Here is a 27,732-nt window from a genome sequence, read left to right as displayed (position 1 = left end):
ATATCAGTGTCGTCAGCCCCCTCCAGGGTACTGGAAAAATCCATGAAGGTACAGCTTGATGAGTACCTGAACCGAACTAAATTTTATTACAACCATCAGTATGGATTTCGAAATGACAAGGATGCGAGGGGCGCTCTCTTTGATCTTGTGTGCAGTATCTCAACCACCCTAGACTGCAATAGGAAGGCCAGTGCAATTTTCATAGATCTGAAAAAGGCTTTTGATACTGTAAACCATACGATACTCCTAAGAAAACTACACAAGATTGGAGTCAGGGGTAAACCACTCCAATGGTTTGAATCCTATCTCAGCAACAGATTTCAATATGTGAAAATCAATAAGACTAAAAGTGGTCTTAGGTTGGTCCTATGCGGTGTCCCCCAGGGATCTGTCCTGGGGCCACTTCTCTTTCTGATTTACATTAATGACATAGGCCGCCTGAAGCTATATGGGAAGCTGTTTCTCTTTGCTGATGATGCAGTACTGCTCTATGATGCTGATGATTTGGATCTGCTACAGTCTTACATGAATGCTGACCTATCTACTATTGCCCAATGGTTCGAAATGAATCAGCTAAGTCTTAACGTAAAAAAAACCAACTACATGCTGTTCAGTAAAGACTTGGGACTGGTCGAAGATATCGATATAGAAATTAACAAAAATAAAGTGAGTAGAGTCCTGTCTTTTAAATATCTTGGTATTAAGATTGATGGCCGGTTAACATGGGAGGATCAAATTAATAAACTGATCCCTCAACTTAGAGCCACTAACAGGCTTCTCTTTAAGCTACAAAATGTATTGTCACTTCCTTATCTCAAAATGCTATACTATGCTTATTTTCATTCCTACCTCAATTATATGCCATCAATCTGGGGTCTTGCCAATCAACTGCTAATATCTAAGCTCAGAGTCTTGCAAAATGGAGCCATAAGGATTATGCTTAATGTCAACAAAAGAGCTATCAGTACCAAGCAGCTTTATATAAAAAACCAAGATCATGCCCCTCGATGTCTAATTAAATCTAGTCTTGCTTCCATTGTCTGTTTACATGTCAATGGTAATAGGTGCACTAGTACTCTCACGTACTCATCTAATCATTCTCACAACCACAATACTAGATTTGGTGATAGCCTTCAACCCCCCCATGTAAACTCAGTCCGATATGGAACCCACGGCCTTTTCTACCAAGCTTGTTTAACTTATAATAAACTCCCTAGCACCATCAAATTGTTAAGTAGTAACCTTGCTATCAAGAATGCATTAAAAAATCACTTTTTGACCTATCTGAGTGGAACACTTTGTATCTATGAGGGTTTTCTAACATAACTATATTGTATAGCATTGTATAGCATCCTGGCCAAACATCGCTTGTAACATTTTGTACAGTCCACAACAGGGTCCGCCCTCTGGACATAAATTGACTTGAAAAAAAAAAAAAAAAAAAAAAAAATAAGTTCCAAATCGGCGAAAAAATTGGCCTAGCAAGCAATAAGTGTAATTTCCGTTCCACCCATTGCTTGCAGACCATTCAAAATTTTGATTGCGAACCAATCCTTGGTGTTTGCCTTGTGGACAAGTTGTTCCAGTAAAATTTTTGGGTTCCCGGGGGCACTTTTGGTTGGCTTGTACACCCCTTTTATGCAATAATGTAATTTCCGTGGACTGTAATTTCCGTGGACAAAAGGGTTTTCGTTGCGTTTCACGTGATTTTGGCCTCCCAAGGGGGCCCCAGCTCTAAAGTATGTCGATATTTTTCTGTTTTAAACCTCTCTTATGGAGGGGAAACCATCCTGGAGGGAAATGGGCATGGGGAATGGGAAGGCAAGCTGAGGAAAGTCGTGGCGTAGTTTACCACAACATCCATCAGGTCAAACCCGCCGCAAGTCACAAAATGGACCCAAACGAGCAGCGAGCCGACTTTTTGCAAGAGTCTAAGCTTTCGACTCCACTCATCAGATTGGTCAAACACTGTATTTTCTGGACAACCAAGCGGTTTTATGCTGCTTTGTTCGGCGCGGCCGGCATACTGCCTTGACAGTTGTGACTGCGAGTCAGTGAAACCGTTCAACGTTGATTATTCAGACCGGAAAGCTTAACCGAAAGCTTAATGTCTTGCGAAAAATAGGCTCGCTGTATTTTGGGATCTAGCTGACCATTTAAGACTTGCGGTGGACTTAACCTGACCGATATGTTAAGCAAACATGACGTTTTTCCTAAGCTTTCCGTTCGAATGCTAAGACCCAGTTTATCGAATAAAATGCAGCAATCTGTTCCTCAAACTCAAAAAGAAATCTTTCCGAATAGGTTAGTAAACGTGGGTGCCAGATATGCTTCCAGGAGGGCTAAATAGACCGCACCGCGAGCGGGCCGCTGTCTCGACCCGCCGATCAACTTTTCCTCAACTGATCGCACCCATTATTTAACATTTTCCGAACATAGACACGCAGGAACTGATCAAGAGAAACTTTCCTCCGTTGTCCACTCTAGGGCCCATCATTTGCCAAGTGTGAGAGGTACCGCCTGGGAGGTAAACACTATGCAACCGTGGTCAGAAGAAAAGGAATTCACAGTTGTTCCCGAGACAAGGGAATTAAGCCGGGAGAGGTGGACACCGGACCCAGTCCTGCTCAAAGAGGCTGTACTAGGGTGCCCCCCCCCCATGGGGGGGTGGGGGGGGGGGGGGGGGAATGTACACCTCGTCACATACTGGTCACACTACGAGTGGGACCTTGTAGCCGCACGAGGTTCTTCTCCGCGAGTATAACGTGGCACCCCAGTAAGGACGGCCGTGTCCCGTTTGGCAGTGCACGCGGGCATGTGTCGGGCCCGAAACGGCATACGATCAAATTGTGGTCTAGCCCGAAATTTTATTGTGAGGTACGCAACATGGAACCAGAATGCACAGATGTGCAGGGATGTGCTAGGCGTTTGCGTTCGTATCGCACCTATTCTAAGGGCCCATTAAAATGTAATTTCCGTGGACAGTTTCTGAGGCTGTGTAATTTCCGTGGACGGCAAAAAAATTAAAATTGCGATATTTCCTATATTATTGGGGTGATAGCTCGCCCCGATGAATCCATGATCCCTAGTGATGTTCTTAACTAGGGGTACGCGCCGTTTAGACTGGGCGCGTAGTGTGGCTGAGCGATGCGAATTGACATGGTTTGTGCACTTTGGACTTTGCTTGAGAAGACGAAATGTGCATCTTAAGGACTCATATTGAGTGAACTTTGGACCAGGGGTACAAATGGAAGTGATTTTCGTTATCAGAACACCAAAAACTGCTGGGATCAATGCCAAACTCGATTTAAAAATTTTGGTCCAAAATTGGTTAAAATTCGGTTAAATGTGAGTCTGGGAAAAGTTTGAAGGTCATTTTTGAGTTCAGCACACCAAAAACTGCAGGAAACAATATTAAACTCGACTTGAAAATTTTGGTCCAAAATGACCTAATTTGGGATGAAAATATAAGTCTGGAGTCGAAATGAGAGTGATTTTCGTTATCAGCACACCAAAAACTGCTGGGATCAATGTCAAACTCGATTTAAAAATTTTGGTCCAAAATTGGTCAAAATTCGGCTAAGTGTGAGTCTGGGAAAATTTTGGAAGTCATTTTTGAGTTCAGCACACCAAAAACTGCAGGAAACAATATAAGACTCGACTTGAAAATTTTGGTCCAAAATGACCTCGTTTCGGATGAAAATATAAGTCTGATGTCAAAATGGAAGTGATTTTGCTATCAGCACTCAAAAAACTGCAAGAATCAATGTGCAATTCAATTTAAAAAATTTGACCCAAAATCGGTTAAATTTTGGGTGGGGGACTATTTAGAAGTCAATATTGAAGTCAGCGCACTGAAAACTGCAGGGAAACGCATGACTCTCAAATTAGAAAGTTTCGCCCCAAATTGCGTAGCTCTAGGTGAAAGTGTAGGTTTGGCATTGAAATAAATGTAGCTTTTGTGACTAGTACACTGAAATCTACAAACAACTATCTAGACTCAATTTCTGTACATTCCTACACTGTCTTCATGAAGCACCCACTGTCATCACCAATTCCCTGATGCCACACCAATGTGAATCCCTCAGTCGAGTAACATTCAATTGCCAGCATTGAATCGCTTAATTGGTTACTCGTATGATTGGGTCACTATTCGATATCTCTTTTTTCTTAACTAATGAATTCTCAATTTTATAAGTAATATCTATGAAACATTTTGTCATTCTTTCATTGTGAACCAGTGAATAAAACAATATTGATTGGAACATGTTATCACAGTAAATATTAAGAGAGTCAGTTTAGGGTAGGCTGATCTAAACCAGTTAACGGGGACCAATTATTGTCAAATCCAGTGATTCGTCACATAGAGTCCAATGCCAAGGCTACCCAAGGCTTAATGAACCGACATAATTTATCTTACTCATGTAAACAATACTGAGTAGTACCAGTTATATTAACTTCGGTGAAGTTAAAGGAATCGTCTCACTAAATCCAATCACCAATTCACTCACCGCTCAAAACCTGAGTCGTCTCTTTGAAACCAATATCAATTCAAATATTAGGATTAAATATACACAACCATACATTGATTCTATTAATAAATCATGTTAGTGCTTTTGCACTCTTGTCAGCTTGCAGCATTGCAATAGAATGAATTTCTCGAGTCCAAACTAAGTATGCCAGCTAATTTCAACACAAGTTATTTATGCATTTCCCTGATTTCCTCTACTGTGAAAATTTAAAAAAGAGGATGACACTATAGAAAATGAAACAAGTAGATGCCCACAATACAAAAGGTCAAAATAAAAACATTCTTTTTACACTGCTCTGTCAAAGTGCACTGACCTGAAGAAGATTCCCTTCGAAAGGGGGAGGGGGGAGAGGGGAACGAAACACGTAAATCATTTTCACTGCCATTCTCCATATTTCGCTGTGTTGATACTCTAAAATGGTTTTAATCATTCTAGAATGTGGAAAAACTATGGCCGATCTCATTTCCAAACCCTTCTGCTCGTTATTTTGTTTTATTTGCTTTTGCTTCTGTCCCGTATTTGAGAGCCGAGGCCGCAGGTATGAGAAATTCGTGAGTGCTGAGTGCTGCCAACCTAACCATGCTAATAACCTGATTCAAAAGTATGTTTTGAATATTTCAAACGATACAAAACAACGATTTGAAACAAACTCGTGTTTGGGGGGTACTAAGGCGACGTTAAATACGAAATCTGAAACTATAGCCACTGTAGTTGCTGAGAATCGTTGGTGAGTACAAACACACAGACAGACAGACAGACAGACTCACGACCAGTCACTTTTCAGCGCGCCCAAACACGGCAAGGGCTTCGCTATCGCTCAGCCAACAAGATAAATGCAAAAACCCGGTTTCAATTGAACTTTTTTTTTCAAAAAGTTTCAGGGCTTAAAATTAACCATTTCGCGAGAACTGCTAGTGTCCATGCAGAGCCTGCTCCAACCTGAAGCATGCTGTGCACACTTGAGTCAGTTGACAGTGGGAAACACCACGCACCGACACGCCGAGGGAAGCGATGCTGACGGACGGAAGCCCGAAGGAACCAGCCAAGAACCCCGTCAGCACCAGGGTGATGCCTCGCCACGAACCCTCAGAGGGTGCGCACCAAGACGTGTAGTCGACGAGGTAGCGCACCAGAGCGGATAGCTCAAAGCGGTGCCGGATCAACAACATCTGGGGAAGGAACGAACCGTGCCTCGTTTTAGGTGATCCCACAACAGGGTTCGCGAAAAGATTCGGTAAGGTCGATAATCTTACTTTGACGTTCTGGCGTTATTGAAATATAGCCCTAACAATAAAATAAGCTGCATTTTCACTGGTAAAACTAAAGCGTATTATTACCCACTGTTTTCAAGCGTAATCAGGTTACGCTTGAAATCAAGAGTAACAGGCTCATCCGCCAAGATTCCCCCTATCAAAATGCATGGGGGAATTTCTAGTCTATGCTTGATTTCAAGCGTAACTTCTTCAAGCGTAGCTTTATGCTTGACTCAAGCATAGAGTTACGCTTTAGTTTTACCAGTGTTGGCCAGTGATCACCGTCATATTCTCCGGAATAGTCCCTAACGTTCCCAAACCCGCTGAGCGCGACTTTAGAGAGACTATCTCTAAGAACATGACGGCACTGAAAACGTAATGGTCGGACACATGGTCAAAATTATGGCGTGACAAAAAGTCACGCTAAAAATTGGCGTGACACGAAATTCACGCCGATAACCGGCGTGACATGTGAGTCACGCCTTGATTTGGCGTGAATGGCAACGCGTTTTATGGGACAAGTCAAAATTGGTTCCTACTGTTTTCAGTTTCTTTGCTGTTCATTTTAATCGAGATTGAGGAAAGTGGCTTCGTATGAAGAAAGTGGCCGAGGACTCCAACAGTTCAGAGGGGGGTGCCTATTTTTGCATTTGGCTGGCCCTCGCAGCACATTTAATTGTTTGGGGGTTGGTCCCGTCAAATGTTCAAAGATATACTGAATGTAAAACCCAAGTGTGAGCCAGGCAAACGTAAGGCGGTCCCACACTTGAAAATTGACGAAGTGTCCCATGGTTTGGGACAGTTCAGGCCCAACGTTAACGTATGTATGCCTGTCCCACACTTGGATTTGCAGGAACAAACCTGAAGAGCCAAGGAGGCCAAGTTCTTAAACACGGTGTCTGCTGTGAACACCGATGTCAGGTAGGCCGTGTCACCGGGCTTGGAGACTTCACGGTAGTACGCGTGGTGGTTGTAAATCTTCAGCAACGTGTACGAGATCATGACGACAATGCAGTACGACGTCGCGAACCGCGTGGGTCTTGGCGGCCACCCTGTGCTGCAATTGTGGCCCCCAAGGCGCAGCAGAAACAGCTCGAAGCGCCACTGCAGCGAACACAGTCTGGCCCACATGCAGGGCCGCGAGCCTCTCTCCCTCGCGGCAAGCATCGTCCGCGCGCAGACAAGAACTCACTGCCCGCGGCCAGCCGAGAGTGGAGCTCCCGGATCGATTCCGTGGTCTATTGCACTGCAGAAACAAAGGCACAAAGACTTTATCCGTAAGGGGCGTACGTAAACGATTCACGCTCTTGGAACGGCGTGAGTCCTTCCATCACCTCAAAGCCAGTGGTAAGTTTGCTTGCCCCAAATTTGGCAAGCCGTTTTGAATGCCAAAATTTGGCAAGCTTTGGACGGCACTCTTCATAAGCTTGCCAAATTTTGGCAAGCTGGGGAGTATTTCCGGGCCCAGCTTGCCAATTTTTGGCATTCAAAACGGCTTGCCAAATTCGTGGCAATTAAACTTACCACTGGCATTGCAGTGAAGCCCTTGCGAGAAAGGCATGAGTTTGTATAGGACTTTGGAGGCAAAAGGGCGTAAAGGACGGCGCCGTTTTGAAGGTCAGATTTTCGGTAAGGCCGTTTGTTGACGATACCCAAGTGAATTCCATACAAGGATGCTCAGGTATATCGCCTTAGGACTTATAACGTAAGTAAGTACGAACAGTTTGTGTGTGTCACGTCAAATATGCTAAAAGTCCTTGGTAAAATGACCACCGCATATCCCATGCATTTTCAGTGTGGTTGACACACTGGTAAAATCACACTCTCAGCCGTTTACTGCTTTTTCTCATGAGCAGACGTATCTGTAAGCAACCATAATACTAAGTACTTAGTTCTTAAATACTTAAAAATTTCTTTGTAATTTACTAAGAAAAATGTCAGTACAGGTTGAGGCATTAACATGGATTTTGAGGGCCCCCCCTCACCACCACCACCACCACCTTCCCTTAAGTGTGCGAGCGCAGTAGACGGCTTCTCGATCACGACTTAAGTTGATTGCCATACTTCGATCGACTGGTGCGGGAAGACTCGGGACTACTGCAATAGACTGGACGAGTCGTATCCCTCCGCAGATAGTCCCAGGACAAGGCTCCCATATGATAGCATGGAGAAGCACGCTGACAGCATAAAATACAGAATTCTTAGCAATTAAATGTTTTGAAATGGAAAGAACAGCTGTTTTAAATACGATTCAGCTCGATAAAACAAAAATTGTATTGCCTACTTCTATAATAATGTGATATAAAGACGGCCGACGAGCTATCCTCACGGTGAATTTCTCATACCCCGTAGCCGGGCCGCGCGCCAAAGCAGGCCATTCTGCTAGCATTCTGTTTTCTTTGTACACTTGAAAGTAAACTGTGCTTTGCATTTGGATGAAATCACAGATATAACCAATCTAATTTTAGGTTGAAAATGTTTTCTGGCGATTCAAGACTGTTTGTGGGAAGAAAAAGACTACCACAGAACACAGCAGACAGGGCCATCATATCAACAACAAACCGAGGGTATGAGGAATTCACCGTAAGCTTTTAGCTCCGTCTGCAGGTTTTACGAAAATCCTTTCCTAAACATTTTAGACCCCAAAAACTCGTCCAGAGTCGTTAAAAAACCGCCATCACAAAAATGCACTTGCATTGCTTAAGAAATGTCTAATAAGTTTACAATGGGCACTCCGAAAATCAGTCCCATAAGATTAACATGGTAACATAGTCCCTCTGGTCCTGGCGGATGAACACAACCCCAGACCTCACTCGTCCGGCCTATACTTTGGCAAGAAAGGGAGAGTGGGGCAGTGTGTAAATGATTTTGGTATTTCTTTCTTTAAGCCGTATTTTCTGTCTTACTCGATCCAAACGTCTTTTAAGACTTTGAACTTTCAGTTAAATGTGGTCTTTACACTCTACCAAAAATGTCCTGTAAATGCCGTTAATTTATTACCAGTTTTCACTGTAGGGCAATCACAGCGTTTGCTGGAACTAGTTCACGGGTTCACTGTGATCTCGGTTACAGTGTTCACTGTGATCTGGTCCCCAGTAAACACTGTGAGTTTGACGCCGCTGAGCACCGAAGTACTGCAAATCAGGCTCCAATTCACGGCGTTTACTGTGGCCAGATCACAGTGAACACTGTAACCGAGATCACAGTAAACGCCGTGAACTAGTTCACAGCAAACGCCGTGAATTGCATAACAGCAAACATTGGTAATAAATTAACGGCGTTGACAGGACATTTTCTGTAGAGTGTACCACGCAACACTACATTTCTTTTGATAGGACTTCGCGTGCTACTATGGATAGCTTCAAGGCGTGGTGATACGCGGCGCGACCCGAGGCCCGCCCGCCCGTACAAGATCACTTTAAAGGCAGCGGAAAGTTTGCTTGCCACAACTTTGGCAAGCCATTTTGAATGCCAAGATTTAACAAGTTTTGACCTAAAATCTCAAATCTTCATAAGCTTGCCAAATTTTGGACGGGCCAAGGTTGCCAAGCTATCGCATTGAAAACGGCTTGCCACGGAGCTCCTAGATAAAACTTGCGGCCCGCCGCCGGTGCCGCAGAGCAGCAGGAGCGTCGACGGCCATCGGGCGGGGAGCGGAGTGCACGGTGTCATTCCCTCATCCCACCACACTCACAAGTACGTACTGCACTGCAAATGCAACGGCGATATCAAAGTACATTTTTTGGCGATACAATTGAGTATCGCCAATGAACGGCCTTACGGAAAAGTATTGCCTTCAGAACGGCGATACAAAAAAGTATCGCCAAAATTTGGCAATACTATTGGATATTGCCAAAACCACGGCATTATACCAAGGTCTTGTCCCCTTGATTTGTTCGACGTTTATTGCCAAATCGTGGCAATACTCCAAAGTATCGCCAAATTTTGGCGATACTTTTGCGTATCGCCGTTTTGAAGGCAATACTTTTCCGTAAGGCCGTTTATTGGCGATACTCAATTGTATCGCCAAAAAGGTACTAAAAGTATTGCCTTTGGATTTACAGTGTGAGGATTTCACTCTATGTTACTACACCGAAGTCTGCGCCAGTCTCGTATTATAAAACTTTCTTTTTTATTTCTACACGATGACGTTGCATTACAAAAGAAAGCCGTCTGATTTGTATTACAAAACCTTTTTTCGTAATACAAAACATATTTAAGACGTGACAGTACGTGAGTACTTAATACGTGACAAAACCCACCAGAAAATAAAAAGACGCAATTTATTTTCCAATACGAAAAAGAGATTTGTATAATTAAACACAATGTTTTGTTTACAATACGCCTACAATACTAAAGAAACGTATCACGACTGCACCGTGATTTCTTGTAATGTAAAATACATTTTCGCATTTACAAAGGTCGCTCTTGGTTCAAACTTCCGTCTGTGCAGACGACCTGACCGAAACGACCTGTGAAGGCTAGTCTTGTGTTCAACGGACGTATTTCAGATTGCGGCTTCTGTCACCGGACATCATGTTGGCTTTGGTATTGTGGGGCTGCGCCATTGTCATTCTCATCATTCGTCAAGCGCTGCAATTTCTCAGGCCACTCAACTTCCCACCAGGTGAGTCCAACGGTCCTAACTTGACTGGAAGCACCCGAAAAGTTAGTCCTTCTACTCCGCAAACTCAACAGTGTACTCAGTACACTCTCTTTAGCGTGTACTCACGAGTACACTCTCTTCAGCGTGTACTGACGAGTACACTTTCTTCAGCGTGTGCTCACGAGCAACTCTCACGAGCGTGTACTCAACTGCCTATATTTCCACACTCTCAGCCGTTTACTGACTATTTCTCATTAGCAGACGCATTTCTGTAAGCACCATAATACTTAGTATTTTTTGTCAGTATTACTTAGCAATTACTAATTACTGTACTGATATTGCCGTTTTCTTAGTAAATTACGTACAAAAAAAACTTTAAGTATTTAAGAACGTAAAACTAACAAATGGTTGCTTACAGAAATACGTCTGCTAATGAGAAATAGTCAGTAAACGGCTGAGAGTGCAGGATCTGAGCACACTCTCGTTATAGTGTACTCATCTAAGCATACTCTCGTCAGAGTGTACTCATCTAAGCACACTCTCGTTCGAGTGTACTCATCTGAGACTCAAGAATTAAAAAATGTCTAAAAGAAAAATCTTTTTTTTTTCACAGAATGGCAAATTTCCCCCCGTAAGCAGAAGGGCGGGCCAAAAAATGAATTACATTAAAGCGTCACTACTGTTCACGATGTTGTTCTTTGCAGGGATCCTTAACTTACCTCACAAGGGCATCATAACGTTATCTTACGAGCTCAAGTTGTAACCCGTAACATCTGAATTTATTTTCAAAAGAACAAGTTATTTTTCTTGTGTCTCGAATTTGTGTGGAGATACTTTTGGAAGTACTTGCATAAGTCCGTACCCTTAACCTTAGCGAACATTGTTATAAGTTACGTTAAGAAAGCAGTGTTAAGTAAAATGTTAATTTAAGGATCCCTGTTTTTTGTGGGGGGCTAACTAGGAGCAAACCAAGCTTGCACATGTGACCAAAGGAATTAAGTTTGACAGATTATCCTCCATTCTCTACCTATCTAATCCACTCTCGCTAGAAATGCGGCTCCATCGGGTCAGCTGATAATTCTTTCCGTCTTCAGTTACGGCAATCGGAGCTTCACTTGCACTTTCAACAGATTGAGAGGCTTTGTCGAGGCTTCAGGTCTAGGGCATCTCGTCCACGAACATTGGTCCCCAGACTATTCGTACCCCTCGCACTGAACATGGCACAATTGCACTGTCATCCAACTTGCGGTACTTTCAACACAAAAACGTGCGATGATTTCCAAAATGAAATTCCCACGAATCATTGCTACTCAGATGCACTGACTTTTGTATCACGAAATTGTGCGATTAACGCCGCCCATTATTTCTGCAATGAAAATCGAAATTATTGCAAAAGACTGCGACGACCTGCAATCATTACAACTTATTACAATGATCATTGCAAAATTCTGTGATGCAACAGCTGATCACACCTTGTTGCAATGATCATCAGAGAAAAGTGCGATGAAATTTGTATTACGCTGAACGTGTGATCTGTATCGCAGAATAACCGTGTGGTGATGTTGCTCCAATTAGTGTCATGAAAACGTCTTCATACGCATTGCACCAATTGACGCTTACTAGCTCATAGCGTCACATTTTGACACTCGGAAACGCTTTCTACTGGTTAACGAAACCCTCCACTAACGCGTAACTGTGTTAGTCTCAAAATTAAGAAATCCAGTCTAAAAATAGGGTGTCCGATTCTTCACCGCCCTAACCCCACCCCAGCCTTTCTATCCACATGGAAGGCTGGTCCCAAGACAAGCTGCCTCTCCAAAATATAATTTTTTTTAAACATTTTACTTTATCTGGGCTGGGCGATAGCAAAGCCCACTGGAGATATCGGGCGGGAAGGCATTGGTCGTGTGCTCTGTGAAAATTTGAGTCGTCACTTGATGACAATTTCGAGGCTAGTTTACCATACAACAACGTCATCAAATCAATTGATGACATTGTTGTCAAGCTGATGCAATACGTATAGAGAGCTTTGATGAAAAAGTCATCAATATGTGACGAAAAATCGAGAGGTGAATCACTAGTGTACTCATGGGTACAAATTTGCCCGTACTCAGTGTACTCCCAAGTTTTAAAAGGGTGAAATTCTCTAGTTTTTCGACCGATTTATCGTTGAGTTCCGTTAAAAACGCTAAATAAAGCCTTAAAACGTTTAAAATTGTGAAATTTACGAGTAAAGCAAGGTGTACTCACCCGTACTCATGTACTCATGTGTACACCAGAACGCTGAGTGATTCGGCCCTCGCGAAAAATGCTGTAACGGTAAAAGTGATTTATCAAGGTTTTGGACCGAAATTAACGAGTCTCTTGTTCTCTCCAGGTCCTCAATGGCTGCCTGTGCTCGGCAACTTGTTGGACCTGAAGGGCCTGGTGCGCAAGCTGGGCTCGCAGCACGCCGCTTTCGAGGCTTTGTGCGAGAAATATGGTACAACCACGCTGGGGTTGCGGTTGGGTGGTGACCTGCTAGTCGTGACCACAGGTTACGAAGCCGCGATCGAAGCGCTCACATCAGACGCCTTCCTGGGGCGCCCCGACAACTTCTTCATGCGACTGCGCTGCATGGGAACGCGGAAAGGTAAGGACTTCTTTCGTCGGACAACACGCTTGTTTTTTTTTTTTTTTTTTTTTTAATTTTTGGTGGTCACTCGAAATTCAGTATTTCAATTAAGGCAACGCACAATTTAAACAAAAACGATTTTCAGAAATTTTTAACTCAAGTTTGTCGATGAGATAGAAAAGAACAGAGTCCAAGCAACACTGAGAATCAAACGCTATGAGTATAGCGTCAATTGGTGCAATGCAAAAGCATTGCACATGAAGTGCAATGCCTCCCAATTCCTATGCATTAGCATAGGGCATTTTCCGGAAGCATTGCACCTAAGGTGCAATATGGCTGTGGCGTTGCACGTATGGTGCGATATCTAAGCGCATTGCACCATACGTGCTATACTCATAGCGTTTGGAATCTCAGTGAAGACGACTCTTGTGCACTTTGCATGGAACACACTTTAGACTGTATGCCTCCATGCGCACTGTCCTAAAGTGTGCCTGTACGCTCACTGTTCTAAACAATGTACAGCCACCCAAATTTGGGCGACCTAACGTCTGTTACCAAATTTCGGCTGATGAATTTTTCGTCACCCAAAATCGGGCAACGAAGATGTATCACCCATTTGAAGGGTGATGGTGGTGACCCATTCATTTCTCATTGAAGGCATGCTATGTACACAGTTAAGTTCGGAGAGTAACTAAGTTAATTAGTATTTCTGAGAGAACTCAGCGAAGCGTACTAGAGCCAATGGAAGATAATGGACGCTATTGAGGGAAAGTTGATGCGTCGACCGGATATTGTACAGCGCCTTGGTATGCCAAGCATTAGCACAGCATCTGCAACTGAGGGGGTTCAAAAAAGTGAAACGAACCTGCTCTCCTTAACATGAGTGACACCCCACCGCACCTTCTATCTTCTTCCAGGCATCACCTCTGTCGAAGGGCCGCTGTGGACAGAACAAAGGGGCTTCGCTGTGCGCCACTTCAGACAGCTTGGCTACGGAAAAGCGCACATGGAGAATCTCATACTCGAAGAGCTCACCGACCTTTTGAGTGAATTGGAACCCGCAGCTGAGCAGGTGCGTCCTAAGATCTTAAAATCAGCAAACAATGTATATTGATGGTTGCGCTCGATACGTTTGAGGAACTACGTCCCATGGTAGACTGAAGTCAAGGGTTTGGTCACAGAATCGGTTCAAAATTTGCACACTGAACTTTTGGCACAAATTTGTACGCAACTTTACTCAAAATGTGACGAAAATTGGCGCTGTTTCTTAAGAAAATTGTGCTCAAAGTTCACCTGTACAAAAATCTGTAACGTCTCGTACCAAATTTTACTGACACTGAGGGTCTGTGGGTTCAATGGGTGTAAAATTTGGGCCTATAAACTCTTAAAGAAAAGTTGCAAGGGTCAGTCAAATAACATTAACATCGTGATATCAGACCCATGACGTGTCTGTCTGACATGCTGGCGATCTTGCAGGGTTGGGCCGTGTGTGTTGGCCCGCTACTGCCCCGCTCCGTGCTGAACGTGCTGTGGGCGCTGACTGCTGGCACCCGTTTCCCACACGCCGACCCGCAGCTGCAGCGGGTGCTTGACCTCCTTGCACAGCGCGCCAAAGCTTTCGACATGGCGGGCGGCATCCTCAGCACCCTGCCCTGGCTTCGATACCTCGCTCCGGAGCGTAGCGGGTACAACCTAATCGCCAGGTTCAACACCTCACTCAAAGAGCTGCTAGAGGTACTGTCCCCAGTTTAGGGGGAAGAGGTTGAGAGAATGTCAAATCTAAAATCATTTTCTTGCCTTTGAAAAGACTAATCGATAGAGCCATAAACTCGGAAAGTTGGTCTGGAAAATTCCGCTGTTGTTAAAGGTGCATGTCACTCTACCAGTCTTGAGGAGGGGGAAGATCTCTTTTGGATAGAGCAGGAGCACATCGAGACAAATGAAGGCTCGCTGGGGATCAAATGAGCGGGAACATTCAAAATGTGATAGCTGTATGGCATGGAGTTTAATGCTCACATACGATTAAATAGTAGCATGGTGCCTAAAAGGAATCGACGCATGTTTAGAAGTCACCCGGGGGCGTTAAAAATTCCTCACAAAAATTTTGCCTTAATGAAAAAAGGACCCCCAGCGATATCGCCTGCAGAGCAGGCGGGCAGGCAACAAGCAGTACATAATCGCCCAGAACCTCCAAACACCTAACTTTTATTTGTTTCACGAGATCAAGTCATAAAACTTTTAATGATTGCGTGTCCCACAGTGCCATGAAACTCGTGGTGAGTCATAACCTCTGCTGAAATGGCAGAAAAATCGCAGGAAGGTATTTGAAATTCAAGCTTCCCGCGAGTTTGATCCCTGGTTAGAAGAGAACGTTCTGGGTCCTACACTGTTAAAAATTGTTGTTCTAAAACAACAACACAATTACCAACCTCGACAACGCTGTTGTTTGTGAACAAGTTTGCTTGTTTTAAAACAACGAATTCGTTGCTAATTATTTTTATGACTTATGCTGTTTCAAAACAATATTTTGCTGCGTACAAACAACCCGGACAATCTAAGAAGTGGTTACTGCGGGGTAACCGGGGCTCTACTAGGTCTGTGACCTAATCGGCAATAAAAATTGATGCAAATAAGGCTGTCTACCGGTTTACAAACGTCTTGTGGACGAACGACGCAACTCGTTAGTAAACAACGAAAGTCATTTGAAAACAACTTTGATCATTAAGAAAATTAGCAACATATTTACTGTTAAATTACAACATAATTTTTAACAGTGTATCACCGCTGGTGACTTATCCCAAACCCCGTCTGCTCCTGCTTGCTAACTGAAGTGTTTACATAGTACACTCTTATTAGAGCATGCTTCCAAGTACACTCTTATTTACAGCATACTTGCTAGGCACACACTAAAATAGTGTACATTGCATGCACACGCTAAATAAGAGTGTACCTGGCAAGTACACTTAAACTGGCCCATGCTTTTAGATAGGACTTATCGAGTGTATTTTAGCGTGTACGTACATGGAAGGTACACACTTATTTAGCGTGTACTTGCCAGGCACACTCTATTTTAGCGTGTGCCTAGCAAGTGTGCTGTAAATAAGAGTGTACTTGGAAGCATGCTCTAATAAGAGTGTACTATGTAAACACTTCAGTTTGCAGAGTCCTCTATACGTCTCCAAACATTTCAGGAGACGATAGCTGCCCACCACACTAGTTACAACCCGGGCCGCACCAGGGACCTCATCGATGCTTACCTGCATGAGACCAAGGCTCACCAGAAGGAGGGCATCGAGTCCACCTTCACGGGTTCGTTAACATCACATCCTATGAATTTGATGGTGATCGACTCAGCCGTACTTTCATAGGAGGAACGTGACATCGAAAAATCGAAACAGGATCAGTATTTGTCAGTTGAGAACAGAATAGTGGCATAAAGTTTATCGATCTGAAGCCTAGGGCATTGCGATACGGAATAATCGCCCCGTGTTGACAGGCGCCACGCCACGACGCACATCACTCGTGTAAATCTTGTCAGAATGTCAGAAACCTGTCAGAAAACCTGATCAAAATTCGCGCGCCTCTGAAAGCTGAAAACATCTCCTGACATTCTGTAGAACTCACGCCATAATATCACAGTAAGTTTTCAGAATTTCAGCTTTCAGAGGGTGCGCGAATTATCAGGATTTCAGACATTTTTCTGGCACTCTGGCAAAATTTACAGGAGTGGCAACACTCGACGCGCGGCCCCGTCCTGCCGCTGGCGGTGTCCTAAAGCCGGGTTAGAGGGGTATGCAATGCGGTATTCAGGCAGGCAGCTACAATGCCCCTCTAGGTAGGCAACTTTTGCGAGCCCCCTGCCCCAACCTGTCTCCTGTCAACTAAAGAAATTCAAAGAATTAGTCTCAATCCGGTTTGATGGACTGGTTTTGTCGGGCTAGGTGACAGATTCCACATCTAAAGGGCAAGCCATTTGCCAACACCTCGTGGATTTGGACCAAACTTGGTATATACGTATACTTTTTGAGCCCCCCCAATTTTTTTAGCAGATGATACCTTTACTGCTACCTTTATTGCTACCTAGAACAATACAAGACACATAAAGGTGTCAGCTAGCTTTTACTCGAGAGTCCAGAAACCAAAGTGTGAATCCTTACAATAATAGGGGCTGGCAGCCGGGGCGGGATGGTGAGTGAGGCATGGCTCGCAGTCTGCGCGAAACATCGACAATGGCACCCCTCTTCGCGCGCGACGGCCTGCTCACTGGCCACTCACTCCCCCGGTACAGCGCCGGCAGTCCCATGCGGACGACGAGGCACCGCCTTACTCGCGAGGCGAAGGAGGAGGAAAAATGTAAATACTTTTAATATTTCTACAATGACACATCCTAAAGAATATAATTTTTATTCATACATGTTCTCACTCTTATTTGCAGTTTTAAATACAAAACAGACATGAGAGCACACTGCTACAACTAGCACACACGACAATACCAAACAAATATCATCGAAAGAAAACCAAACGAGTATCATCTGCTTTCATTAACGTTCGTTGAATGAGATTTTTTTCTGAAGTTTCAGAAGTTGCGTTTAAGTACCGACTCCACTCTCATTCCAGGAATGTGACATCACGTTGAAACAAACGTTCGTTTGAGCGTTGTGTCACATTCGTTTGGATGTGAACTGGCCAAAAATCAGCTTGTTCACATTCAAACGAACGTGACACAATGCTCAAACGGACGTGACACTTTGTCACGTTCCTGGAATGAGAGTGTCCGCAAAACAGGACCGCTGATCCGAAAATTTTTACTACGTTTATACGGGGGAATGGGCGAACGCATGTATGTTCCAGATGACCAACTGGTGATGGTGTGCCTTGACTTGTTTGTTGCGGGCGCACTCACCACCAGCAGCACGCTCAACTTTGCCTTGATGGCGATGCTATTGCACGCCGATGTCCAAGAAAGGTGCTTTGAAGAAATACAAAATAACGTAGGGGAGGGTCGCCTGCCCGCACTTCTCGACAGGGAAAAGTAAGAATATTACTTGGTAAAGCTCTAGGCCCCCGCCCTCAAAACACAAACAAAAAGAAAACAAACTTTGCCGAGCGCTTGCTTAAGAACCAAACACTATGTAGAAACCTGGAATCGTGGAACCAAACTGCCAGATTTCGACCGCGGCCCCGGAACCTAGGTTTGACCAGGAGGCTGCGCGGGGGATTGAAACACTGTATAAATAACTTCCGATAAACTTTCTCTTAGATACCCGGAAATTACATCCAAATCATTTCTTCAAAAACTTTATGCGGGCGCTTATCGTATAGTCCTTAAACGTATGACGAAACACTGAAAGGATGCTCCTTTGAAAAGCCCAAGAGAAACGTTCAGCGGACATTCCTCTCACTGCTTGGAACTGCCCTCAGGCTGCCCTACATTGAGGCCGTTCTGATGGAGGTGATGCGCTTTCATCACATTGCGCCCATTATTGGGCCCCGTCGGGCTCTCTGGGACACGAAGCTGGATGGATTTGACATTCCCAAGGTTAGTTTTGAGATAAGATAGTTCATGTAAAGAACGCATGTCAAACGCCGCAGCTGTTCCCTCGCTTTCAGGGCACCGTTCTCCTCATCGACACCCACTCCATCCACTACGACGAGAAGCACTGGACTGACCCAAGCGTGTTTCGGCCCGAGCGCTTTCTGGACGACACGGGCAAGATCAAGCCGGACGAGAGACTGCTCAATTTCAGCCTAGGTACGTTTCGGTTTCAAGAGCGAGGTGAGGCATTTGCACGCTCGGTTGTCGCGACTCGGAGTGTGCTTTCTCTAAACGGACGCTCACACACTCATTGTTCAAAGTTGTGTATGTACGGGAATCTATCGTTTGCTGTGACGAAAGAGCTGAAAATTGACAGGATAAGTTGGGGTGTCATTTTTGCCACGGCCAATCTCGAAACCGTCGGAAATAATGTCAGACTCGAAACAGAAGAAGCCAGGGCCCCATTGTTCCCTCGAACCCAGCCTGGCCTGCCTTGTATTCAGGATTACTTTTAAATTGCTGAGTCATTCAAGTCTAAAGTCATAAATTGATATTTTCGTAGATCTCAATGACCATCTGGAATTTCAAAGTAAACTCCGTGAACAAACACGTCTCGTGCTCCTAGAGACGAGTTTTAAAAATGTTGGCTACGACAACCGAAAATATAATTTCGGTGTTTGAACGAAATACTTGTTAACTACCGAAATTTTGTTCATTTGAGAACCTAATTTGGCTTCATGAACTTAATTTCGTTCGCTGCCAATCGGCTGCTGTAGCGAACTATTTCGACTGTGTTAAAATGGCAACATTCGTCAATTCTGCGTTGAAGACATCGCAGAAATCTGAGGTCAAATCTACACAACCGCAGCTCCAGCACAACGCAGATTGAGTTTCACCGCACGGATAATTGGTCTAAAAGAACCTCATTTTGAATGTCAGTGTTTCGCCGACATATTGACCGCAAGCTGCTGGACAACTTTCAAAAGGACTATCGGCCGATGATTTGGAGAGTCAGCGATCTCACTATCGGGGTACTTATGGTAAATCCTGGCCGGAATCAAACCACTCGACCTCTTTGTCAACAATCCAAGGCTTTAGCCCGACCTTCTCGACAAGTCAGGTGACAGGTCAGGTGCACTGCAGGAAATAACCACAGCAAAACAGTACACAAATTTCTGGCAAATTTTTTATCAGGAATGTAGTGTACTTTTCAAGTACAACAATTGTTGTACGAAGTACAATGGAACCGGCATGACGAGTGCTGTGCAGTCCAGGGCTCGTTGTGGTTTGTACAGTTCTCGTTGTATTTTCTACAATCCCTGTTGTACTTTTATTGTACAGTTTTTGTTGTACTTTTGTTGTACTATCCACACTTTTTCTTGCAGTGTGACACACTTGCCTTGCAAGTATGCTGTAAATAAGAGTGTGCTTGGAAGCATGATCTAATAAGAATGCACTGTGTACGCTTTTTAGTTTGCAGAAGAGTCAACTGTCCTGAAAACTGTGACAAACTGAGTGAAACACTACAGTCGTCCGAAATGACTGCGGATTTTTTTTTTTAGTTAATCTTTATTTTTCTACTCGCGACGCTCGCTGGGGGCTCCGCCCCCAGACCCCCGCAGGTGTGGGGCGCGTACCGAAGTATTTTTAGTAAGTCGGTGATAACCAGAGGCAAAATTTCTAAGGAAGTAAATGTACTGCTTTTTTGAAAGGTCTATTTAACAGCTTTTGACCAAATAATTAAGCTACTTTTACTGCCCAAATAGATAGCTTGTATTGCATTAGCTACTGTGGCAGTCAATGGGTGCATACAAGGTCCGGAAAATATTGAAGACTGCTTTGTCAAGGATAGAGGTGAATGGAAAAAACCGCAAGTCTCTACGACCACTCCTTGACCCCAAACATTTCCATGAGTGAGTGAGTCAGTCGGATTGGGTCTATATAGGTTCTTGATACGTAACTATGGTTAAATACAGTTCAACTGCAATTCCACAATAAATTTCAAAGCTTACCGACCCAACCTAAGAAAAGCAAATGATTCGTAGGCTTTTAAGAGTGTGTTGTGTATTAAATTTAAGATTTCTTTTTAACAGTGAAGGGCCAAAGGATCACTTTTGGACGACAGTTAAGCTCAACACCAATCATATATTTTTGTTGGACCACGTTGGTTGCAGGAAAGCGACGATGCTTCGGCGACGTGCTGGCCCGGAACTGCCTCTTCTTGTTCTTGGCGGGTCTGCTGCAGCGTTTCCGCCTTGTCGTGCCTCCGGGCGAGGCACCGCCCTCCACCGAGCCTGTGCCGGGTCTGACGCAGAGCCCGCAACCCTACCGCGTCCTCCTGTTGCCGCGAACTGCGTGTCCAGGATCATAGCAGAAGCCCCAAAATCAGTAGTCGAAGACCACTACTGTCCCTCACAGTTGAATTTCAATAAAGTACAACGAAAGCCATCTGAGATACTTTTCACTACAAAGAAGGTGTAGGCCAGACCGCGTCTGAGCGTACTCTACAAATCGAAGAGTGTACATGGTATGCTCTAACTGGAGCATGCCTGCAAGCACGCTCTAACTAGCGCATGCCTGCCAAGCATGCACTTACTAGCGCATACATGCCATGTACACGCTTCCTGATGCAGACAACTCCCTATCCCTTATGCACTAGATGCGTGCTTCAGTTAGCGTGTACATGGCATGTATGCTCTAGTTAGTGCATGCCTGGCAGGCATGCGCTAGCTAGAGCGTGCTTGCAGGCATGCTCCAGTTAGAGCATACCATGTACACTAGGGTGCCGCGAAAAACACTTTTTTCTGAAATTGATATCGGCTCGGGTGGCAAAGTGTTCTCTCAGGGGCCAATATGAACTGTTTTAAATATCACCCCGATCGGATAATATCTTCCAGCCCCCACAACGGCCTTGAAAATCGGAAAAATGGTTAAAAACACCTTGTGGGTAGGCAATTTGTTTGCACGCTTCCAGGCATGTCCTTAGGCGCAAAAACTCGAAAGGGGACCCCCTTAGCCCAAAATAAATTTGTGGACAACCTCACTCAATGATTAATACCAGTTTCTGCAAAGTTAACGCATGATATTTAACAATTCTGTCATGATTTGCCTGCAAATTCCCACGTATGTCAGTTTCGCCAATTTCGACCGTCTTTTTCTCCGATCTGACTTGCTTCCTGAGGTCAGAAGGGTCGATTTAGGGGGGGTTCATTTTGGGTCAAAAACCGCTAGGACGCTCCGTTTGGCGGGAAAATTGGGTAAAATTAATCAATTTTTCTGCAATTTCGCTTATTTTGACCCAATTTTCCCGCCAAACGGAGCGTCCTAGCGATTTTTGACCCAAAATGAACCCCCCCTAAATCGACCCTTCTGACCTCAGGAAGTAAGTCAGATCGGAGAAAAAGACGGCCGAAATTGGCGAAACTGACATACGTGGGAATTTACAGGCAAATCATGACAGAATTGTTAAATGTCATGCGTTAACTTTGCAGAAACTGGTATTAATCATTTAGTGAGGTTGTCCACAAATTTATTTTAGGCTAAGGGGGTCGGTCCCCTTTCGACTTTTTGCGCCCAAGGACATGCCTGGAAGTGGCCGGATGCGTGCAAACAAATTGCCTACCCACAAGGCGTTTTAAACCATTTTTCCGATTTTCAAGGCAGTTGTGGGGGCTGAAGATATTATCCGATCGGGGTGATATTTAAATCCGTTCATATTGGCCCTTGAGAGAACACTTTGCCACCCGAGCCGATATCAATTTCAGAAAAAAGTGTTTTTCGCGGCACCCTAATGTACACTCTTCGATTTGTAGAGCGGCCTGCGGCGCCAGCCTGCCTTCGGCAGCCCCTTTTCATTCCCTTCGGCAATCTCCGAAGATTGCGTTGGCAGGATTTGAACGCAGGAATCAATATGATACTCGGCATCAATATTTGAGTCTAAACTGCTTCATTCCGGGTAGAAATATTAGGTTTCAGAGCAAAAGTTATGCACTCTTAAAACCTTACGAAGTATTTTGAGCATACATATACCAAACTAAAATACTTTGTTATACGAAGAAATAGTTCGTAAATTACGAAGTATTTTCTTTGTAAGCTTACGTATGCTCAAAATACTTTATTATACAAACTAATTTTCTTTGTAAGGCCCAAAATAGTTTGTAAGGTTTTCTCAGTGTGTGTAATTTTCGTGATCAACACATCGAAACCTTCAGGAATCAATGTTTTGCACTCATTGATCTGTCACTCTACCAAAAATGTCCTGTAAATGCCGTTAATTTATTACCAGTTTTCACTGTAGGTCAATTCACAGCGTTTGCTGTGAACTAGTTCACGGCGTTTACTGTTATCTCGGTTACAGTGTTCACTGTGATCTGGTCCCCAGTAAACACTGTGAGTTTGACGCCGCTGAGCACCGAAGTACTGCAAATCAGGCTCCAATTCACGGCGTTTACTGTGGCCAGATCACAGTGATCACTGTGACCGAGATCACAGTGAACGCCGTGAACTAGTTCACAGCAAACGCCGTGAATTGCATAACAGCAAACATTGGTAATAAATTAACGGCGTTGACAGGACATTTTTTGTAGAGTGGTGCGAGGCGTTCTTGAAAGAAGTCCATCTGCAAATTGTGACCTACTAGTGTGAGGCCAAGATGTCTCAATTTTCCTGAAAGGCTTCGTTCTACAGTGCACATCGCACAAGGTTCCCTTGACCGAGTGAACTCGCTCGATGCCTTTGACAAGAGCAGAAAGAGGCCGTTCGACAGAAGAACGCCCTCCTCGGCGGGGACGCGGAGGAATGGTCGGCCCAGAACGCACCGACACTTTGACGGCCTTCAGTGCGGTTCCATGCGGGGCGGTATACGCTCCGCTATGTCGCGTACAGAGAGCCATCACTATTACGCGCAGTTCCTTCGCTCTTGCACCTCAAAAGTCGACATTTTTGACAGTTTGGGGGTGAAATGGTTACCGCATTTTGCGCAACAACCGAACTGAGAGCTCCACTGCCAGAAAAAGTGTGAATAGGACAACAAAAGTACAACAAAAACCATACAACAAAAGTACAGCAGGAAAACGAGAATTGTACAAACCACAACGAGGCCACGACTGTCGGGACTGCACAGCACTCGTCCTACTGGTTCCATTGTACTTTGTACAGCAACTGTTAAAAGTACAACAATAGAGACCACTAAATTATGCGCGTGCATAATCGCATATTTTGTTAAAGTATGAGAAATTAAAAAAGAAGTTACATTTTAAGTAGGTCTACACTGGAAACAAGACCGCATTATAGCTATCTAAGCCAACGCACATACGCATCTACAGGTTCCTTGACCGAGTGAACTCGCTCGATGCCTTTGACAAGAGCAGACCAGGCCGTTCGACAAAGCGCCTCCTCGGCGGGGCGCGGAGGAAATAATGTCGGCCCAGAACGCACCGACACTTTGAGGCCTCAGTGCGGTTCCACGGGGCGGTATACGCTCCACTATGTCGCGTTCAGAGAGCCATATTACGCGCAGTTCCTTCGCTCTTGCGCCTCAAAAGTCGACATTTTTGACAGTTTGGGGGTGAAATGGTTACCGCATTTTGCGCAACACCAACTGAGTGTCACTCCGAAAAATTGTGAATAGGACACAAAAGTACAAAAAAACCACAACAAAAGTAGCAAAACCGAAAATTGTACAAACCACAACGAGGCCACGACTGTCGGGACTGCACAGCACTCGTCCTACTGGTTCCATTGTACTTTGTACAGCAACGGTTGAAAGTACAATAAATTCCAGATTAAAAAATTTCAGGAATTCGTGTACATTTGTTGTGGTTTTTTTCTTGCAGTGTAGAATAATCCGCTTGTGAATACCCTTTCGGGTTCATGGCTTTCCGCGGCGCCACGCTGGGCCTGTGGGCGGCGGGCTGCTGGCTAGGGGCCTTGTTGGGCATCGTCCCGGTTTGGTGGCGGCACGGCCGCGCGCGCGCCATGCCCCTCGTCGCGGTGCTCGCCGCGGTCTCGTGCTGCCAGCTCGCCAACATCGCCAGCTTCGTGGTGGTGGTCGGCCCCAGGAATCTGTCTGCCACAGCCACTCTGCACGGCTTCCTGATGCTCGTCGAGGCCCTGGTGTACGCCGCGCGGCGCCGCGACCTGGCCGTGCTCCTGGGCAGCCTCAAGGCGTACCTGGACGCGCATCCGCTGGGCGCGGGCCGCTGGCGCTCCCTGTTCCTGTTCTCCGCCATGACGGCGCCCCCGCTGGCCGAGGGCGCGTACCAGACGAGCCAGATCGGCGGCGTCGGCGTGGTGGAGGCCGTCGCGCGAGTGGTGCTCGTCTCGCTGGGCTCGCTCGCGGCCGCCTGCATGTGCCTGCGCGTCGTGTGCCCGCTGGCGGTGCTGCGCGCCGCGGCCGCCGACCTGCGCGTCGACTGCGAGCGGATGGTGCTGGCGACCCGGGGCCACAATGACGCCCTCCAGGACCTCGCCTGGCGAGCGGTGCGGCAGCGGCAGTTCCTCCTCCACGACATGGTGCGCAAGTCCAGCGACATCAACGGCCCCTGCATCCTGGTGCAGCTGGTGTACCTCGCTAGCCTCACGACGGGTGCACTCGACATCTTCGACGGGCACCTCGACGACACCGACCTCGTGCTGACGCTGCTCTACTACGGCATCTTCATTGCCTACACCGTCGCCGTCGCCGCGGTGTGCCACTGGGTGGCGCTCGAGGTAGACCCTGGCTACTCCAGCTGGCAGAATCTGAGTCAAGCTCTCTACAAACTGAAACACTGCCCATTGGGTGGAAAGACTTCGCGCCAAAATATGGCGAGACTTTAAAGTTTTTTTCAGACAAAAAAGTCTTGCCACAAAATGATCAGACACAAAAGTCTCGCCACAAAATGGCCACAAAATGGTGAGACTTTTGTGTCTGACGACGGCCTTTAGGCGGTAACCGTCCGGCGCATTACGGCAGGGGGTGGCAACGGCCTAGGGAGAGCGTGAAGCGATGCTCGCGCCGTCAGTGCAGAGGTTGCGCACTTGTTCGAGATTATGAAAACTAGACTGTGTTTTTCAAAACACTTTGCACCGATAGAAAGGGCTTGAAATTTAGGGTGCATTAGGCTAATTGCCCTTCTCGAAACTCCTCCCTTACCTAATATTAAGGTGCAGTAAAAACACCAAAAAACACAAAAATCATAAAATTTATGAAAAAACTCGAATGCGCCATGTTGGTGTAAATGATTTTGCCCTTGTGTTCCGTTGAATTGGAAGTATCGGGCAGTCCACTGGGCCTAATGCACCCCAAATTTTGTGCTCTTTTGATCTGTGCAAAGCGTTTTGCAATCAAACGGCCTAGATCTCACAATCGAAGCAAAATAAGTAACCCCTGCACCTTACTCGCGCATGGCTTTACGCGCCTCCTAGGCCGTTGCCGCCCCCTGATTACGGCCTACGGGTGTCTGACCATTTACTGGCAAGACCCTTTTTGTCTGACCATTTACTGGCAAGACCTTTTTTGTCTGACCAAATTTTAATACTTTTAGATCCGACCAAAACTTGGCGAGTCTTTATGTTTCGCCTCTGGAGTGGCGAGAAGTATGACCTTTCGATATGTTGTGGACGTATACTCAGCACTACTGTAGGTGCATACTTTGCAGAGTACACACTGTTAGAATCCAGCCGTTTTAGAATGGAAAATTCGTGCAAAGTTTAAAAACGACTACTGATGTTCTCAAACGGCAAATCTCTGTTTTAAAACAAAAAATAATAATTCTGGAACAAAATTTTACCATATGGTTATGAAAAATGCGCTTTCAAAACAAAAATCTGTTTGGAAACAGAAATTACGTGTTCACAAACGAAAAAACATCATTCGCATAACGCCTTTTTCTGTTATATATATCCTTTAACAGTGGGCATTGTTTTAAAAATTTGCGTTATTTTTTGCCGTTTGTAAATGGTGCGAGTCATTCCTACCTTTGATCGTCATTTTCACCGAACTGGTTTCAGTTACTGACGGCATTACAATTCGAAATGGTCATCCGACATGTTGTATATCATTAGATACACTCAGGTTAGACCAAATATTCCTCGTTTCCCGGCAACAAGTAAAAGTATTTTGGCTGCTTACGACTGAACCGCTCTGTTTGAGAACGGAATTTTTTAACAGTGCACATCTATAGATGCATATCTAGCTGAGTTCTCACCTGCAGATGCTTACTTGGATGAGAGTTCACAACTTTAGGTGCTCTCAGGCAAGTATCCATCTATAGATGTGTACTCAGCTAAGTATGCATCTGCAGGAGTGTATTCAGACCCTGGCTGAGCCAAGTATGCGTCTGTGGGTGATGAGTATTTACAAGTACGCATCTTCAAATGCATACTGAGGACACACTTCGGTTTATAGAGGCTCTCTTCGCTTACCACCGCTGTAAGCTGTTCTCCCTCTTTTCTAGTTCCAAACCATGGCCATGGAGGTCCAAGGTCTGTTGGTGAGGTACCGGCAAGCCTTCGAGCCGAGCGGCCTCAGGGAGGTGAGAGCCTAGCCAACGTGCCTCCTGTTGGAACGTTGTAACGCTTTGCCCCCGTCGTCTGACCGACTGGAAACCCCCCCTCGGCCCCTCGGCGAGGGGGCAACCACTCGCGAGATCCTGTGCCCACTAGAGCGCCCAAAACGAGGGGTGCATCACTCAGCGTTATGGTTTACACATGAGTACATGAGTACGGTTGAGTACACAGTCTAATTCTCAGAAATTTTACATCCTTAAACGTTTTTTGGCTTTATTCAACGGTTTAGACGACTCACAACGCCAAATCGTTTAAAAAATGAGCAAATTTTGCTCTTTTGAAACTTGTGAGTACACTGAGTACGGACCAATTTGTACTCATGAGTACACTAGTGATTCACCCCTCGGCCCAAAATCACTAGAAATCCGACATCATCTACGAAAAATGGTAAAACACTGGTAAAACTAAGGCGTAGTATTAGGCCCTTCTTGAAGCGTACAAGAGCTCATGCGCTGCTTTCCTCCTATCTTAATGTAAGGGGGAATTTCCTTGAAGCGTACTTGTACGCTTCAAGAAGGGCGTAATGTCTTCAAGCGTAGTTCTATGCTTGAATAAAGCGTAAAACTACGCTTTAGTTTCACCAGTGAAAGCAAGCAAAGTTTGGGCGCAAAATCGGTTGAAATCTTGTAGAATCCGACGAA

At 45.2% G+C, this 27,732-nt stretch overlaps 1 protein-coding gene across 3 annotated transcripts; it reads left to right on the top strand.

Annotated features, from left to right (window-relative positions):
* The first annotated feature begins 5,430 nt into the window (after positions 1-5,430).
* LOC117639558 (probable cytochrome P450 305a1) lies at positions 5,431-20,982 on the top strand. Of its 3 annotated transcripts, none has more exons than XM_034375350.1 (10): positions 5,431-5,766; positions 10,297-10,412; positions 12,769-13,023; positions 13,923-14,077; positions 14,482-14,739; positions 16,197-16,314; positions 17,857-18,037; positions 18,427-18,544; positions 18,616-18,757; positions 20,716-20,982. In XM_034375350.1, exons 2-10 carry the CDS (start codon positions 10,322-10,324, stop codon positions 20,910-20,912), a joined length of 1,515 nt encoding a protein of 504 aa, XP_034231241.1. In that variant the 5' UTR covers positions 5,431-5,766; positions 10,297-10,321; the 3' UTR covers positions 20,913-20,982. The 3 variants fall into 3 exon arrangements, with proteins under 3 accessions (XP_034231241.1, XP_034231240.1, XP_034231242.1); XM_034375349.1 differs by lacking the exon at positions 5,431-5,766 and adding an exon at positions 9,140-9,481; XM_034375351.1 differs by lacking the exons at positions 5,431-5,766; positions 10,297-10,412 and adding an exon at positions 11,520-11,639.
* The last annotated feature ends 6,750 nt before the right edge of the window (positions 20,983-27,732 follow it).

Source organism: Thrips palmi, unplaced genomic scaffold (assembly GCF_012932325.1).
Source record: "Thrips palmi isolate BJ-2018 unplaced genomic scaffold, TpBJ-2018v1 HiC_scaffold_11, whole genome shotgun sequence".
Classification (NCBI taxonomy): Eukaryota; Metazoa; Arthropoda; class Insecta; order Thysanoptera; family Thripidae; genus Thrips; species Thrips palmi.
This window is presented reverse-complemented; position numbering and strand designations above follow the sequence as displayed.